Consider the following 18,497-nt stretch of genomic DNA (forward strand, 5'->3'; position numbering starts at 1 on the left):
ACAATCCCAGAATTTCCCAACAATTCTGTCAACTCTTGAGGGCAAAAATTAAGTTATTTCTCTGTATTTCCAGCACTGTGCTAGTTCTGATGTGTGTGTGTGAGCTTCAAGTAGGGGGAATTTGTTTGTTTGGCTGCAACTGTTTGATCTTCTAGACCAAGGGTCTGCAAATTTTATATAATGGGTTAGATAATAATCACGTAAGGCTTTGGTGGCTATTATGGTTTCTGTTGCAACCACTCATCTCAGCTATTGCACACAAAAGCAGTCATAGACAATAATAAATGAATAAATGAATGGGTATCTGTGTTCCAAAAAACTTTATTTACAAAAACAGGGCTGGCTGGATTTGGCCCATCAGCTTCAGTGTGTCAGCCTTTTTCTAGACTAAGCAGACAGATTAAAACCCAAAGGCATTTTCCAATGTAAAAAACCTTAAGTATTTTGGCATATTCCTTCAAAATACTGATCATCCATTGGTCTTATGTTAGTCAACACTCTAATCTGATACCTTATACATCTTTTACCTATATCAGTAATAATGTGGAATGTATATAATCTTCAAAATAGATCAAGTTTCCCAGCCCCGTGGAAGGAACCTAAGACATCTGCTACTATACTAGTACTCTGAGTAATTTCTCCACTATTAAAGTGATCTGCTTGACCTACTTCACAGAATAATTTGTAGTTTCCAAAGATAAATGCACCAATATATATACACATCATCCCACGTGTTCTTCCAATGTGACTGGCAGTTCTCCACTGGGAAGTGGGAATCTATGTTTCCTTCCCTTGAATCAGGGCAGGGGCTTGTGACTGTTCTGACCAACAGAGTGTAACGGAAGGGATACTGTGTGATTTCTGAGGTAAGTCCCTAAAAAGGAAATAGTCTCTGTTAGGCTAGTGCTTGCATGTACTCTGTGTCTCTGTCTCAGGACACTCAACTTTGAAAATTATCTACCATGTTGTAAGGTAGCCTAAACTAGAGAGCCAAGAAGAAGACGCCCATGTAAAGAGCAACTGAGACCCCCCAGCTGACAACCAGGATCACTGACTATTAGACATGTGAGTAAAGGGCCTTCACATTTCAGTTGACGTCCCAGTATTTCAGCTGAGGTCCGAGACACCAGGGAACACACAAGCTATCCTGCTGTGCCCTGAGTTGCTGACCCACAGTTGAAAGTAAAATAAACAACTGTTTTATACAACTAAATTTTGGATGATTTATTTTGTAGCTATGGTAACTAAAACAGGTAATAAAAGTGAAATCACTTTGAAACTGTGAACTGCTTAACAAATGTAAGAAATTGTTACCAAAGCATGTTTTAAAAACAAGAACCTCAGCCCTGGCCAGGTGGCTCAGCTGATTGGAACACTGTCCCGTACACTTAAAGGTTGTGGGTTCGAATCCTGATCAAGGCATATATGGGAGGCAACCGACCCATGTTTCTCTCTCACATGGATGTTTCTCTCTCTCTCAAATCAATTACAAAAATACCCTTAGGTTAGGATTCAAAAACAACCAAAAAACAAAACAAGAACCTTAAATGAATAATCATGTGATTATACTACTTGGTTTTACTCTGGCACTTATTGAGCACCTACTGACAGGCGGCGTGACTATACAAAACATGTATTGAAGTCTGATGACATCTTGATTCAAATGCCAGCACAGAGCAACCTTACTTTTTGAGTTTATGAATAGGAATTACCACTTATCTCACAGTTTTGAAGACTAAAGGAGAAAAAGCACTAAAAGCATCTAGTATCCTACCCAGCACACAGTGGGTACTTAATAAATGTTGGCATTATTCCCACCTTCCACTGTGAAAGTACGCTTAAAAACTACAGAACACCACTGACGGCCCTGACTGGTGCGGCTCAGCTGATTAGAGCGCTGTCCGGTGCATGGAAGGGTCCTGGTCAGGGCACATACCCAGGCAGCGGGTGCGGTCCCAGCAGGGGGTGTACTGGAGGCAGCCAAGCAATGTTTCTCTCCCACATGATGGCTCTCTCTTTCTCCCACATCGATGTCTGTCTGCCTCCCTCCCCTCCCCTCCCCTCCCCTCCCCTCCCCTCCCCTCCCCTCCCCTCCCCTCCCCTCCCCTCCCCTCCCCTCCCCTCCCCTCCCCTCCCCTCCCCTCCCCTCCCCTCTTCTCCTTCTCTCTTCCTCTCCTTCTAGAATCACTGAAAACATAACTTTGGGTAAGGATTGAAAAACAAAACCAGAAAGCTATTATGTTTTAATCAGTGTAGACATGGGAAAGGGTAAGTGCATGGGAGATATACGGCATCTTGAATTTCATGAGTGAAATGTTTTTTCCTGGTTCTTCTACCGTTGGTTCGGCAGACTCAGGCTTTGAATCCAAGGGCTTTAGAACGTATCTTTAAGCACTTCACAGATAAACACCAAATGCTAAACAATACAGAAGAGGAGCTCCAAGCTATAAATTATGCCTGCCCAAGTTTTTATTACCAAAAAGTAACGGAACAGCATTTAAATGTGCACATTAAGGTCAAATATTAAATTTAAAAATAGACACACTTGTAAAAAAAAGACATAGACTCTAAGGACAGGGTAGGATAACCCTGAATGGGATAACCATTTAACAGTTTAACTTTCAAAGTAGGATTGACAAGCTAAGAGACTCCATTCTCTCCTCCCTGCATTATTCATTTTTTTTTTTCTTTCTTTCTGGTGTTACTGAGTTCCCTGTGGATGAGGGTTGTTAGCAGGGAAACTGTGTTAACTATACTGTAACGTTACCTTTTCAGAAAAAAGTCTGGTATCACTATACACTTCGTTATACTTACACCTACATATGGTTAGCCATCTCTTAATTGATCCTTACTCTAAGAAAAATAATAGGTTTCTCACATAATTTCAAAAATATTTCAAATTTGAGACAAAAGTAAACAGATGAACACCATGAAAATGAACACAAGAAAAATCAAGCCCTTACACCATGTGTCTCGCTAAGCACTTTACATCATTATTTTATTCAATCTTAACTACCCCATGAAGAAGGTATTATTATCTCCATTTTATGGAGAAGTAAATAGAGGCGTAGGACAGTTCAGGTAACTTGTCTAAGACAACAGTGCAAACAACAGGTGGCAGCATCAAAATTCGAATCCTGGCCTGCCCGCCAAACCCTGAGCCACTGTTATTAACTACCGTGTTTCACGGAATCCATGACGCACCATTCAGCGTGTACCGCTAAGAACAACAAACCCGCTGACAATTATAATTGTGCCACCCACTAAAATAAGACTGATGCAGATGTTAACTTGTGAAGAAAAGGGGCTGGAGGTGGGGGGTAGTGCCAGAACCAATGACACAGTATCGTCCATACTGCTCTCAGTGCAACGCCTTTCTGAATGCAGAAAATTAGGTATGAGCTGAATGAAGAACTGAATACCACTTAGTTTTGGGGAACTCTAGAAAACAGCTCCCTTAGGCCATACTAAAATATTACTTTCCTAATGCTTAATCATACTCAGAAAGTATTTTCAGATTAAATCACTTCATATCCTCCCAGTTGTCACCTCATTGAAATGCTGATAACTACGCAAGCTATTAACTTTAAATTACAGCTATTCAGAGGCAGAGACAGTGATAAAAACTCAACTTGTCTAGTTTAAGGACTCAGAGGTGTGAATTAAAGTAAGAGCTAAATTCTCTATTCATACCAGTAGCTCAACCTCAAGGCGCTGAGAAATTATTCTCTTATTCTTTTTTATTCAATCTGCACCAGTCAGGTTCCAGATACTTGGTTTATTTTTAAGGAAAACTACTTATTCCACCTGGTCTTTTCACTCCCTTAGGCTAGCTGTGAAATGCAGTTTTTCTAACTTCTAAGTGATTTTTCAACAATCCTCCTCCCACACTTTTCATTTTCAAGGATTTTACTGCCGTCTTTTCTTAAAAACACTACTCATTACAGAAGAGACAAGAATAAACCTTAGGGAAGTCAAAACAGTTCAACAACGGCAAATTGCTCAGGACTCTCTATTTTCAGAGTCATTCTGTATTTGCAGGAGTCGGAGGGGTTCATTACCACTCTGTACTTACCACTCTACTATACTCATGGCTCTACACAAACTACAGATACCCTGATGACTTTAATAGCAAGGAACAAACAGGAGGCTATTCACACTTCGGGGGATTTAAATGAACAAGTACGCGTAAGGTGTTATATAAAAGAAAACAGTTCCTGTATTCCCTATTTCTGTTTCCCCACCCTTGAAATCTAGACGGGTCTTGTGATTTGCTTTGACAGATATTGTGAGGTGGAAGTGATATAAGCGATTTCCAAGGCTAGGCTTTAGGGGGCATTGCAGCTTTTGCCTTTTAGGGGTGCTGCCCTAAGGCTGCCACGGAAAGAAGGCGGCCTGGCCCGTTGGAGGAGAGGTCACATGTTGGAGAACCAAGTGGCCTTAGCTCACTGCAAGCACCACCAAAAATGAAGCCACCTTGGACCTTTAAGTCCAGCTGACCTACTAGCACAGCACAGCTGCAGAAATGAGGCCAGAGGAAATCCACGAAGGAACTGATCAGCAGACCCACCCAATCATGAGAAATCATTACTTCAAGCCATTAAGTTTTGGGGTAATTATACAGCCAAAGATAATGAAATAGTCAGAGACAGGGAAATCAAGAGAAGGCAACTTGGAACGTTACTCCCCTTTATCTTTGCACGAGGGTGAACTCAAATCGCCTAACATTTGCAAGACAAAAAAAGAAAAATCTTGAGTAGAAAGTTTAGAGAGGGGTACTTCCAGTAATTTGTAAGGCACCAAACAGTTGGAAGCAAACAGGCAGGATCCCCAAACTCCTTGATAAAGGAAAAGGAGAGGTATTCAGAGAGGGCTTCGGTTGGCCCTAACTCGCCCAAATCTTGGATAAATCAGCTGAACCAGGTCTTCTAGGCGAAAACTTCCCAGCAGGCTCAGCAAGGAGAACACCTGAAGAATTAGGCTGATACAAGAAATGTGTGATCGCAGCACAGTGTCTACTAAAAAAGTTCTATTCACATAGCAAAACACAGATTGCAAACTTTTTAGGAGGAATTAGCCAATATTAAGTTGTTCGTGGTGAAAAGGTAAATAAGTCAAAACTAGCCTTTCCCCCTTTCAAAGACTAAGAACGCGTCTGCTCTCTTAAAGAAAACGAAATTTAAAAACCCCCACAAACAACAAATAAAAAAACTTGGTTAATACCGCCCGATTTTAAACGAGGTGAAGACTATCATTTTAGAAAATCAATTTCAAAAATAAGTTATGCTTTAGTACAGAGTAACCCCCCTTTATTGCAACAACGTTGTTTAAAACACAAAGTAACACTTAAGTGCACAGAGGTATGTAAATGCCGGAGAGCGGAGGGCAGAGGCTAACAGTGAATTAAAGGAATACTAATAATTGGGAGAAAGAAGTAAATAGGACGCACACCCTGGACCGAAGACTTGAGGGCTTTCCTCCAAGATCTGGGAACCTTGTCATAAGGAACGGTTTTACTTCTTCCCCTTAAAAAGCAATTTTCACTCCTTTCCAAGATTTATTGCCTTTCTCCCCCAACCGTGTGATTTACAGATTGTTTTCAGCAGGATCTGTGCAAGAGAAGATAAGTACTCGATAGTCTGAAGCCAGGAGAAAGAACCGTTAGAAACCCCGAGCCGAGGATAAGCATCAAACGAGGAAATAAGCCACGTCGCATTCCGGCCGCAGGAGTGGCTAAGGAAACCCAGTCTTTCCACCCTTTTCAAGCGTCGCTCCCAAATGGGGCCGAATGACCCGTTTTCCTCAGCGCAATCGCTTCCACTCGCTCTGGGGCGGCGGCAGAGGTGCCCTCCACTCACCGTTTGCAGCACAGCCACCACCAGCAACCTCAGCGCAAACGCCGGCCCCAGCCATGCCCCCGGCCCAGCCGCCATCGCCAGCGTTACCATCTTCCGTAGGTCTCTGGCAGCTCGAAGGACCCCTCAGCCAGGGGAGTCCACGCCAGAGCCTGATCTAAAACAGGCTGCGAAGGGCGGTGGCGAGCAAATCTTTTAGTCTGTAGAGAAGGATTACCCAAGGGTATACGGAAGCTTAAAGGTGATCAAATATCTTTACACTTGATATAAATATAAAGTCGCGGGTCCTTTCGATATCCCATGTCAGGCACTTTCCTAAACTCCCCAAATATGTGCTTCTCTGGGTACCTTCCTTTCATTCACGACATTTCGTCAAGCAGCCAAGAAGCTCCGCCTTCGTCAGTTTCGGCCAGCCTCCTTCTCCAATTTGCCCAATCGAATGCCGCTCTGGCTGACGCGTGTGGCAAAGGAAACCAACCATAACACGAACCGAGAGCGAAGCGCCGGGGTGCTTCGACCCAATAAGCACAACTGAGCGGGAGCAGGAGGTGGAGCCTCTGGTTGCCAAGCAGCGTACGTCGATGCGTGCGCCTGGTGGCGGAGGGGCATGGTCGGGGGGCGGGGCTGGGGGCGGCGCAGCCGCAGCCGCAGCGCTGGTGGAGGAGCGCGCGGCCGCGAGCAAAGGAGGGAGGGAAGGAAGGAAGAGAGCGAGGTAGGCAGGCAGGCGGGCGCGGGGTCGGTGACTGAGGCAGCGGAGGAAAGCGAGAGCCCGGCAGCCGCTTCGCGCCGCGTTACGGCGCGGGCTGTTGGAGGGGGCGGCCGTCGAGTCCGAGAAGAAGCGGGCACCGGCGGCGTTGGTGCTGGCGCCTGGGGGCGGGGGACTGGGGAGGCAGAAAGGGGGGTCGCTGCGGTGCTTCCCTTGCTGTCGCGCTCTCCTTGCCTTTCTGCCGGCTCCGCGGGCTCCTCCCGGCGTCTCCCTCGCCTCCGGGGCCCCGCTCCCCGCCCCCCGCGGTATGTCTTGATCCCGAGCAGCGGGTTTCATGGGGCTCCTCAGGATTATGATGCCGCCCAAGTTGCAGCTGCTGGCGGTGGTGGCCTTCGCGGTGGCGATGCTCTTCTTGGAGAACCAGATCCAGAAACTGGAGGAGTCCCGATCGAAGCTAGGTGAGGAGCAGAGGCACGCCGGGCTGAGCGGGCGGCGTGGAAGGGGCCGGGCCGGGGAGGCGGCGCGAGCGGGGCTTCGTCTAGCCTGGGGTCTGGCTCGCGGGCTGCCGGGGGAGCTGGGGCTGGGGACGTCGAGAGCACGGGCTCCGAGGAGAGTGTGAATTCAGCTTGAGTGCGCGGCGCGGGACAGAGGTTGCAAGGTTGGGCTTCCCGGAGCCAAAAGGTTCCCCCGAAGTAGGCATTCCACGGGGAGAGGGCGGGAGCGGAGCGACGGCGGGGGGCGCTGGAGGGGACCGGCCCGCGCGGCCCGGGCGTTCCCTCGGAGCCGCCCGGAAAGCCCCGCGGGGCAGGCGAGGGGCGCGCGGATTTGAGCTGCGGGCACCTGGGCGCGGAATCCGTCGGGGATGGGGAGGCGCTCCAAGGGGTAGATGCGCGGACATGGAGGGAGATGCTGGGCACCACGGAGAGTAGGAGCAATCACACTGTAGTGAGTTGCACTCTTGTGCTGGGGGCAGCAAGGGACCACACAACGGACGGGAGGAATGAGCTGCCCAGGTAGTACAGGAAAGCAAATAACACGCTTCAACGAGGTGCTGAAGCGAGGCGTCCAGGCTTTTAAGTAGATTTTTAGTGGCACTAAACCGATTCGTAGTTTTGGGCTTAAGATAGGGATATGAATTTAGAAGAGGAGGGAACGCCGAAGGGGAATTTTTGAGATTCGAGTTCGCGAAGGGAAAAGTAGGATTATGCAAAAAGTGAACCGTACGGTTAAGTACCTTAAGGAGTTAACAGTGTTTGCTTTGATGGTTCTGAAATACAAGAAGTTGGATAGTGAAGTTGCAGGAGACCGGAAAAATGCACAGATATAATAAGTACTTTCAGAATAGTAAGGAATTTCGGCATTTGGGAGGAGCTCAGGATGGGAAGGGGGTGTTAAAAGAATGATACATTTTGATACAAAAATGTACTTGGCACTTAAAAATCAGCTCAAGAGGCCATACTTTGAATATGGAAAAGTAATATGAAGTGTTTTTATGCATATATTTTCACCTCAGCGTCGTTTGAAATACTTTTTGAGAAGCAAGCGATAAAATACCAGCAGCAGTATCGTTTAGACTAAGAAGTAGCAGCTAGATGCTACCGTGGGTGATGATTAGTATTTAAGACAAATGTATCAGAAAATAATTGTAATATTACCAGTGGTAGCTATTTGTTGTTTTGGTAGGCTTTGCAAAAAGCCTTGGAGATATTTTGAAGAGCATTCTGGCAAAGGGCATCAAATGTAATGGGAGCGCAAGAGGAGCTAAGGATAATTCCAGTCCTCAACTCTAGGGTAAAACTCACCCTGTACAGTTTTGAAGAGATGTCAAATTTATTTACTATGATTTTATTAATGAGTCTTGTATGATGGAAAAATACTCACTTTAAATACTGAAGATTGGTCAATACACCTTTTCTTTTTGTTCAGGTCCATTTAGCAGCATCCAGGGTCGTATTCTGTCCTCATTAATGATTCAGCTTTACAGAAAAAAAATAAGACTCTTAGGGAAATTTGCCTTATATTAAAATTTGTACTTATTCTTTGTATTGCTATGGATTTCTTACACACATTACGGTGGGTTAGGATAACTTCAGTTTTTTTATTTTCTTTCTTTGCCTAATATTTTTTTCATAATACCTGAAAGTGGTTTTCATAGACACAACCTGAATGATTTTAAGAAGAGAGTTATCTGAAGGTGTAGAAGGCCACAGCTAGAAAACGTTGCATTTTTATTTGTTTTTTTGTTTTGGGTGTGTGTGTGTGTTTTTTTTGTTTGTTTGTTTGTTTTTGTTTTTTTTTACAAGAAAGAAACTTTTAAATTCCATGAGAAATAATAAATATGCATCAAACTAAATACTTCTAAAAAATGAGCCAGGAAAAGGAGCCCCAAGTATAACACACTTGAAGGAACTAATACTCTTGAGATGCAGAAATATGGCAGATAAAATGTGGTGCTTTATATCAGCAATCTTTGATTTAAAAAGTCTTATAAAAGGGCAGTACTACAACAGGTGTTGCCAGTTAGTAATCTTCCTTAGGAAAGGAAGGCAGAAGAAGGCATAGTTTCACAACTGGACTCTGTACTAGGCACTTTTCATATGTGATATTTTTATTTAATCTTCCAAGAACACTATAGAAAGCCATTTTTACAGATGCAGAAACAGGCTCAAAGATTTTGTAACGTGACCACATAGCTAGTAAGTGTCAGAACCAGTGTTGGAATCCAGGCTATGTCTGATTTCAAATCAAGTGTTCCTTTAATTGTACCAGGCTGCTTGGGACTTTATAGTAACATTACACTAAGATTTAGCAGTTTGAACAGAATTTTTTTAACTGTAGTACCATGTTAATTGCATTTATTGTGAAGAATGAATATCATTTTGAGAAAATCCAATTTCTGACACAAAGGAATTGGTTTAGTGTAATGTCTGGCCCTTGTTTATATCTGTATAATGAACATAATTATATTACCCAATGAAGCAACTGAAATAGCTTATTTCTGTTATAGGAAAAAAAAATCTAGTTGTTTTCTGTAAGTGTAAAATCACAGTATTAAAAAGCATTTTTACTTAGTCATTAGAAAACCTATTAAACATTTTTGCTCCTTATTTTTTCTGTTGTGTCGTTAGAAGATTCTAAAGGAATGTATTGTCTGATAATGCCATATGCACCTTGATTTGAGAGTATTTTGATGGTGATGCCCCAAGTAGAGCAATAGATGTGCTCAAAACTTAGGTGTATTTATTGACTACTTGGGAAATTAAGTATATAAACAGGAGTTCCTAAAAAAGCCAATATCACATAATATAGTTTAAAAAATGAATATGGTATACATGTTACTCTGTATTTTGCTTTTTTTCATTTAATATCACTGACAGCTTTCCAGGTTCATACATAGAAGTTTGACTTACTTATTCTAATAGCTGTATAATATTGCATAGTTCGCATCTACCATCAATTAGTAAGCTGCTATGCAAATAATGAACATTCAGTCCTACCCCACCCCCACTTTTTTTGCTTTAAAAAATTTTTTTTGTCTTGGTATTATATACAGTGTTACAAAGAAACATCCTGATATGCCCAGCTAACTCCTTGTGTGTTGGTATCATTTTCACTAGGATAAATTCTCTTATCTATGGGATTGCTGAGACCAAGGATATATGCATTTTATAATTTAAGAAATTTAAAAATTTACTTTTCAGAAAACTTGTTTTCCAAAAGGTTACAGTAATCCACACTGCCAACACACACTCACAAACACTGAATATTGTAAGCGTTTAATTTTTGCCAGTCTGAAGCTGTGAAATATGTTGTTGGATTAATTTACATTTCCTCAACTTCTAATTAGGTTGAACATCGTTTACTTGTTAGTTCATTTTCATTTGTCTGTTGGGTAGTTTATCTTATCCAATTTTTGTTTTAAGTATTAGAATTAGTAATATATTTTTAAAAAATATTTTTATTGATTTCAGAGAGAGGAAGGGAGAGGGAGAGAGAGAGACAGAAACATCAATGATGAGAGTCATTGATCGGCTGCCTCCTGCACGCCCCCACTGGGGATCTAGCCTGAGATCCGGGCATGTGCCCTGACTGGGAATCAAACCCCAATCTCCTGAATCCTAGGTCGATGCTCAACTTCTGAGCCCTGCCAGCTGGGCTAGAATTAGTAATCTTTTATCTGTCATATGTTTTACATCTGTCTTTTTCCAAGTCTGTCATTTGCCCTTTGACTTAATGGTACATTTTGATTATACAGAAGTTAAAACATTTACACAGTCAGATACATCAATTTAAACAAGATTTCTTATGTTGTTTAAGAAGACTTCCCACAATTGAGATTATGTACATTCTCTATATTTTGTTATAGTATTTTATAATTTGTATTTTTTACTTTTAACTCATTAAAGCAATCATGTTTATAGAGATTTATTGCAATATCTCTCAGTGAATAGCCACTTATGGCAAATATTATGTTAATAAATAATCAGTTTTTCTCACTGTATGTTATGGTACTTCTTTTATTTACATACTAAGTTTTTGTATGTTCTTGGATCAATTTTGGACTCCATTCTTTCCCACTAATCAGAGATTCTTTAAATGTTAGGGACCCATAGGTAGATTTCAAGGCATCCATTAATTCCCTGAAATTATATGCATAGCTTTCATCAGATTTGCAAAGGAGTATGAGATCCCATTAATGGTAAGTCACTTATTTGTAGTAGATGGTTCATGTTTAATGGAGTATGTTTTTTGTTTGTTTTGATATTAACATGTTACAACATGTAGCTTGTGAGTTACATTTAGGATACAAGCATATGAGTTAAGAAAAAATTTCTTTGGATGTTACATAGAAAAAACTTTAGTTTTTTAAAGTGTATACATAATTTTCCTAATGAGATAGGGAAGATGACATGAAGTCAAAATGAAAAGTTACTTAGTTTACTAGTTACTTACTTAGTTCTTTACTTAGAACTGTGTGTGTCAGAATTTGATGCTTTTTTTACAAAGGAGTTCTTTCTGAATCTCAGGAGCACACCTGTTGCTAATGCTCACTGTTGGAAGAGTGCAATGAAACCGTTGTTTATGTAAATGTTAGAATTATGTGCTTGATAATTTTATTTTCTTTCTATAGGGCCTAAGAATTTAAGATAATATTTTTTGTTCATATGCTTAAAATACTACTACATAAATTTATAAATGCTTTAGGACATAATCTTTTCAGTGAGGACAGTAATTCAGAATGGATTATGTAGTTATTTTCATTGGTGAAAATTATGTTAGTCACTGTTTATAAAACCTTGCTAAATTAATGAACTAATCATTCCAGGCCACGGTTGAGACTGCTCTTTGGAATTTCGTAGTTTTTTCAAGTGCCTGAAACCATACAATACCTCTAAAATGTTCCTGGGAATAATAGATTTCTCTACTTATGAAATTGTTTGAAAACCTCACAGTAGTGACTGTTTAGAGGACTTGGGATAATTTGAAATGCAGTTATTCTAGATTTGCTCATTGGTGCCTCACTTATGAGTTCTAGATAGACTATGTAGTGCCTTGGAGTAGTTACCTGAAACAGTTGATTTCAATTAAGGTAACCCCAGGATGTCTTTCTACCACTCTGTTGAGCCTTCAGAGAGGGCTTTTTGGCAGTTAGTGAAATTGAAATAATAATGAATATTCAAACACCACTCTCCAGAAATATTACTTTTGAGGGATGTCCTTGTAGATGGACTTTATAATCATGGTTCACGATGGCCTAATTATTTACAATTATCTATCCACCTGCTTGTAACAGCATTTATGTACTCTGCCTTTCTGCCTGTTAGCTACAGATTAAATGCTTGTTGGGCCACTTGTGCATCTGATCCTGTTCCCTTACCTACTTAAAGACATGGTTCCAGAAGTTTTCCCTCATTCTCCTATAATCATCATTTCCTCTCTTTGTGCTGGATTATTCTTATTAGCATATGAATATGCTGTTACTTCTCCCAACCAGAAAAAACAAAGCAGTACTTTCTCTTGACCAATGAGCAGTTTTTGGTCTTTGTTGTATTGGACCTGTGAGCAGAATTTGACACAATTGATCACTTCCTCTTTTTTGATAGACTTTCTTTACTTTCCTTCCAAGATACTGTGCTCTTGGTTTTCTTCCCACTTCACTGGTCACTTCTTTGTTTTCTGTGTTAGATTCTTCTTTTCTCCTGAAGCTCCTAATGTAAGAATACCCCAGGGCTCAGTTCTTGGAAATCTCTATTTACTCTCTCTTTGTTGGTGATTTATATGCTCACAACTTCCAAATATGTATTTCTAATTCAGACCTATTTCCTAAACATTAGATTGATGTAATTTGGCTGCCCACTTTAAATTTTCTTTAATTGGTAGACTTCTCAAACTCGATGTACAAAATGGATCTTCTGACATCTCTGTCCACTACCTGACCCCATCTAACCCTAACCCATTTTACCTCTGACCTTCCCTATCTCACTCGATGGCAACTTCATTCATGTAATTGCTAGGGTTTTACTTGTGTCAGAAAAATCTTGTTAGTCTTATCTTCAAAATATTTCTAGACTGTGACTACTACTCAGCACTTTCACTGTTATCACACTAATTCAGGACCCTGTCATCTCTTCCCTGGATTACTGCCATGTCTTAACTAGTTTGTCTCCTTCCATACTTGCCTCCCTATAAACTATTTTTTAAAATTTTTATTATCCTCACCCGAGGATGTTTTTTCCATTGCTTTTTCAGAGAGAGTGGAAGGGAGAGAGAAACATCATTGTGAGAGAGACACATCGATTGGTTGCCTCCCACATGTGCTCCGACTGGACTGGGTGGGGATTGAGCCTGCAACCGAGGTACGTGCCCTTGGTCGGAATTGAACCCGGGACCCTTCATTCCGCAGGTGGGTGCTCTAACCACTGAGCCAAATGGGCTAGGGCTATAAACTATGCTTAATAAAACAGCTAGAATAATTCTTTAAAAATGTAAATCAGCCATAGCTGGTTGGCTCAGTGATTAGAGCATCAGCCTGCAGACCTAAGGGTGCCAAGTTCTATTCTGGCCAAGAGCGTGTACCCGTTGCAGGCTCCATCCTCGCCTTGGTCTGAGCTCCTGCAGGAGGCAACCAATCCATGTGTCTCTCTCTCACATAGATGTTTCTCCCTGTCTCTCTCCCCTCCTAACCCCAACTCTCTGAAAAGCAATGGAAAAAAATATCCTCCACTGAGGATTTAAAAAAAAAAAGTAAAATCATGTTACTCCTCTGCATAAAATCCTTAGAAGCTTCCTGAATTAGTTATGCTACCTGCTTTTTAAAAACAAAGTCTGCAATTTTATTGGCTAAACGCAATAAATAACTTTTAAATTCTCACTTGTGCATTAGATGATCATTTGGGGATGATTTTCCTCTACACAGGTGATTCAGGGTCTTGAGTGCCTTCTGTCAGGTAGTTCTGCCAGCCCCTCAGACTTCAGATTTCTCTGCTGTCAGCCTGGAGAAGAAGCGAGACAGGGTAAGGAGGTCCCCCTTTCTAAACTTCTCTGGCCTCTTTTACCCTCAGTTTATTGACAAGGACTAGTTACCATCTACATGCAAAGGGGAAGGCTGGGAAATTGTTTTTTTAGGTGGCAGTCACTAGTTAAAATTGTATGCAATGAAAAGGGGGAGCATATACGTAATTGAATCCTTTTGAATAAATACATTGTAAATATATTTAGTCTTTTGTTTTATGACTCAGAATGTAAACCGTCTTGGTAAATGTCCTGTGTGAATGTGAAAAATGTATATTCTGTTGCTACTGGGTGGAGTATGCTGTAAATGTCAGTTGGGTCCTTTTGGTTGGGAAAATTGTTCCAGCGTTCTATATCCTTGATTTTCATTCTGCCGACTTGTTCCTTCAATTATAGAGAGAGTGGTTTTGAAGTCTCTGATGATAATTGTGGGTTTATCTATTTCTCCTTGAAGTTCCATTACTCTTTGCTTCATGTATTTTGAAGTACTGTGATGAGATGCATGAACATTTAGGAATGTCGTGTATTCTTGATTAATTCACCCCTTTTTCGTTATGAGATGACCCTCTTCATCCTTGCTAATATCCTTTGCTTTGAAATCTACTTGGTATGATGTTAATATAGCCATTTTTGATTAGCATCAGCATGGGGTATCTTTTCTCATTTTTTAAAATATTAGCTTGTTTGTATTTTTTAATTTAAAGTGGATTTCTTGTAGACAGTATGTATTTGGAGCTTCCATTTAATTTCACAATCTCCCTTTTAAAGGGGGTGTACTTAGAACATTTTCTTTTCTTTTTTTTTTTGGAATGTAAACAGAGTTTATTGGAACTGTGCAATTACAATGTATACACAAAACTAGAATTCCAGAAACACTTTACAGTTATGCTCCACATTTTCATTTGTTCACACAACAGTTCTCTTGCTAGTGAAGCAAAATGGTGGGGGGAGGGGGGTGAAGAGAAAACAAAATGAGAAAAACCTTCCTCCTGTTCAAGTCATAGGAGAATTAAAAAAAATAAAAATGGGTGCTTATTTTATTGATAGTTGTACAAAATTCCACATAAATTATAGCAAGAAAATGAAGCAAAGTCACAGTTCATCCTTCATAATCTCTTATAAGTATTTACTTTGAATGTAATTATTGATATGGTTAGGTTTATATCTCTGAGTTTTTATTAGCTTTCTGTTTGTTCCAGTGGTTCCCTGTTACCCCTTTTCTCTTTTTCTGCCTTCTTTAGGATTAACTGAGTATTTTTAAATTCCATTTAATCTCATTTGATGATTTATTAGCAGTGCTCTTGTGTGTTTTAGGTTTTATGGCATATGTTATAGTACTTTATGTGTAATATGAGAACCTTAATCATTGTACTTCCATTTACTCTCTCCTGGCCTTTTGCTATTATTATATATTTTACTTCTACATATGAGCCCTGCATATATTGTTATTGTTATTATTTTCGTTTTAAGCAATGTTACCTTTCAAAGAGATTAACAAAATTTTTAAGTATTTTAAATTTATCCATACATTTTTCATTCCTAATGCTCTTCATTCCTTTGTATAGATTACAGTCTGGTACCATATTCCTTCAACCTGAAGGATTACTTTTAAAATTATAATGAAAGTCTACTGGTGATGAATTCTTTTCACTTTTTGAATGTGAAAAAACCTTTACTTGCCTTAGTGTTTGAAAGATATTTTTGCTAGGTATAGAATTCTAGGTTGACATTTTTTCTTTTAGTGCTTTAAAGATACTACTCCATTGTCTTGTTTTGTGTTGTTTCTGATGAGAAGGCTGCCATCATTCTTGTCTTTGTTCAGCTCTACATAATATCGTTTTTTTTTTAACTTTCACTACTTTTAAGATTTTCACTACGTTGTAAGTAATTTAATTATAATGGGACTTGCTGCAGGGTTTTTTTTTGTGTGTGTGTGTGTGTTTTTATGTTTCTTGTACTTTAGGTTGGTTGAACTTCTTGGACTTGTGGCATTATAGTTTACATTAATTTGGGAATATTTTGGCAGTTTTTCTTTAAATTTTTTATGCACTCTTTCTCCTCTCCTTTGGGAACTCAGTTTCTAAGGTATGATGTAAAGGGACAATATCTTAAGTATTCAGTGATAAAATATGTAATATAATATTTTGAATTTAGGGAGGAATGTTGGAGCTTTGAGTAAATTGAGTTGTTGAATTAAAATAGAATCAGTAAAATTCTCCTTCAACCTCGTAATTGACTTTGTTGGTTATGTTAAACCCATGTCAAAGTGAAACTGGTTCAGCCATTAGTTTTGACACTAAGATTCTCGATCTAATATGACTAAGAGATTTGTGATTATTTTGTATTTGGAGTTAGGAAGTGGCCTCTAATTGCCAGCATTTAAAAAAAATTCACCCTAGTTTTATTACTTTTTAACAAAACACACCCATCTCTTTAATAAAGTGTTGCACGTTCCTGGTGTGTTATATACCATTATCAGAAAACCAGCTTAGCTCAGGTGTTTTCTCTGTAGAAGAGCTGATAAGAAAGACTGGCTTGACATGATCTTAAAGTATATTTTGATAGACATCGTCTCTTTGTTAAATAGGATAGAATAGATAATTTCACTATTGTCTTCTAGAATAAATTTATCTTCCCTTCATGTTTTGATGGTTAAAAAAAGCAAACAAACTCTGATGATATTTTAGTGTCTCAAAATAGGTTTCTCAGTGAGGAGAATTAGGGTTATTTGTGACTTTTGCTTCCGAACCTGGGAATTATTAGTGATAGTCTCTGAGTAGGGATGAGCCTGTCCAGGAATGTCTGTTGTTAAGATGCCATTGTATGCCCTTTTCCTTTTTTCTTAGGTTGGAACTCTGACTAATTAAGCCTGTGACTAGGTACAGCCTCATTCTTTCTCATGACCACTCTGACTTCCCTTTGGCCTTTTTTTTACTTGTTTAGAATATCTTCCTTCTTTATCCATGTTTCTTAAATGGTATTTTGCTTTTCCCACCAATGCAATCCATCCTGACCATTGAACCTTCAGCTGTAACAGACCTTAATAATGAACCATTGTTGAATACTTATTGTGTAGTGGGCATATTTTAAGAGTTTTACATGTACAAATTTAATGTAAATTATGCTTATTCTGCTGTCCTCAGAGAGTTATTGGGAAAATCAGATGATCTTCAAAAGATATAATGAATATGAAAATGTAAACTACAAAAACTATAATTATAAGTTGTTGATAGTGATGATAATATATCTATTTTCTCTTTGGTGGTGTTGCCTTTTTGGTTTAATGTAGTTTAGAGTTTACATTTCTTGCTGCTATCCCTAGTGCCTCACCTAATAGGATCACACTTGTCTGATAAGTGTTCAGGTAAATCAAGTGATGATGCTACATGAGTTATAGATTTAACATTATGATTAGCTGTTTCTTTCTTCTCTTAGGAAAGAGTAAAAGTCACTGGTGATTAATATTATTTGCTCCTAAAGATAAGCGGTGTCCATAAGTTTATTTTTATGTAAATTATCAAAAAGCCCTGTTTTTTTTTAACAGCTTGAACTCTCTTCACTCTTTCCAACTAATCCTTGCCAACTTGGCATTTTAAGAATGGATTTTTATAAAATGCAAAATAAGTTGGAATTGTGACGGGGAATTTCCATGTATGTGCATACATGTATAAAATAACTCCTTAGCTTCTAGATTTTTTTTCAAGCACTAATGATAGTCAAATTAGTGAAGGAAGAGGAACCCACGCCTGTTTCTTTACAGTGGAAAAAGTTTTATGTGATAGTTCCTTTACTGTCAGTTTCCCCACAGTGATTCATTGTCATATTCTCAAACAGAGGGGGAAAAATGTGTTATGTATCCATTTTAATTTATGAATTTCAACTTTAAAAAAAATTAAAATATAAAGAATAGAATAGGTTGTACTTTTAGAATTATTCCTAGGATTATGAGAATCCCAGAGAACAGAGTTCTTGAATCTTACACAGCTTCAAAGGCTTTTTAATCAGGTCAACAGTGATTTGCCATTCTGCAGTCAGAAATTTGTTAGGCCAGAATGATAGAGACAATGTGAGATAAATTGTGTTGTGATCATCACCTCTTTCATCATATAGTTTGTGAATATCTCTTAGTTTTCCTAATTAGCAGTGAAAACATTTTGAATGAGATGCTGGATTTGTTGGGAGCTCTATTTACTTGCATTTCAATTGTGCCTTTAAGACTTTTCTTAATTCACTTCTTAGTGAGTTTACCAATCCAGAATTGAGGATGACAAAATTAAACAACTTTCATTTATCCTCATATGAAGTGTAGTACCCCATAAGTTCAGAATATGTCTTAATTTTCATTTGGGTTCCCCCCAATTTTTTTTTTTTAAACATGTCTTTATTGATTTCAGAAAGAGGAAAGGAGAGGGAGAGAGATAGAA

The 18,497-nt window shown here is 39.5% G+C and overlaps 2 protein-coding genes across 3 annotated transcripts in view; one reads left to right on the top strand and one right to left on the bottom strand.

The window, feature by feature from the left end:
* The window catches only part of SELENOF (selenoprotein F), a 28,982-nt gene extending 22,726 nt beyond the window's left edge, over nucleotides 1-6,256 (bottom strand). Inside the window, exon 1 of the mRNA XM_081146028.1 lies at nucleotides 5,859-6,256. Within this exon, the coding sequence (XP_081002154.1) occupies nucleotides 5,859-5,948 (90 nt within the window). The 5' untranslated portion in view covers nucleotides 5,949-6,256. The remainder of the gene's footprint in view (nucleotides 1-5,858) is intronic.
* Nucleotides 6,257-6,475: 219 nt separating this feature from the next.
* The window catches only part of HS2ST1 (heparan sulfate 2-O-sulfotransferase 1), a 146,998-nt gene continuing 134,976 nt past the window's right edge, over nucleotides 6,476-18,497 (top strand). For both annotated transcript variants that reach the window (XM_081146026.1, XM_081146027.1), the window contains exon 1: nucleotides 6,476-7,019. In XM_081146026.1, coding sequence (XP_081002152.1) covers nucleotides 6,896-7,019 — 124 coding nt within the window. In that variant the 5' untranslated portion in view covers nucleotides 6,476-6,895. The remainder of the gene's footprint in view (nucleotides 7,020-18,497) is intronic.

This window comes from Miniopterus schreibersii, assembly GCF_964146895.1.
Source record: "Miniopterus schreibersii genome assembly, chromosome: 8".
Lineage (NCBI taxonomy): Eukaryota > Metazoa > Chordata > Mammalia > Chiroptera > Miniopteridae > Miniopterus > Miniopterus schreibersii.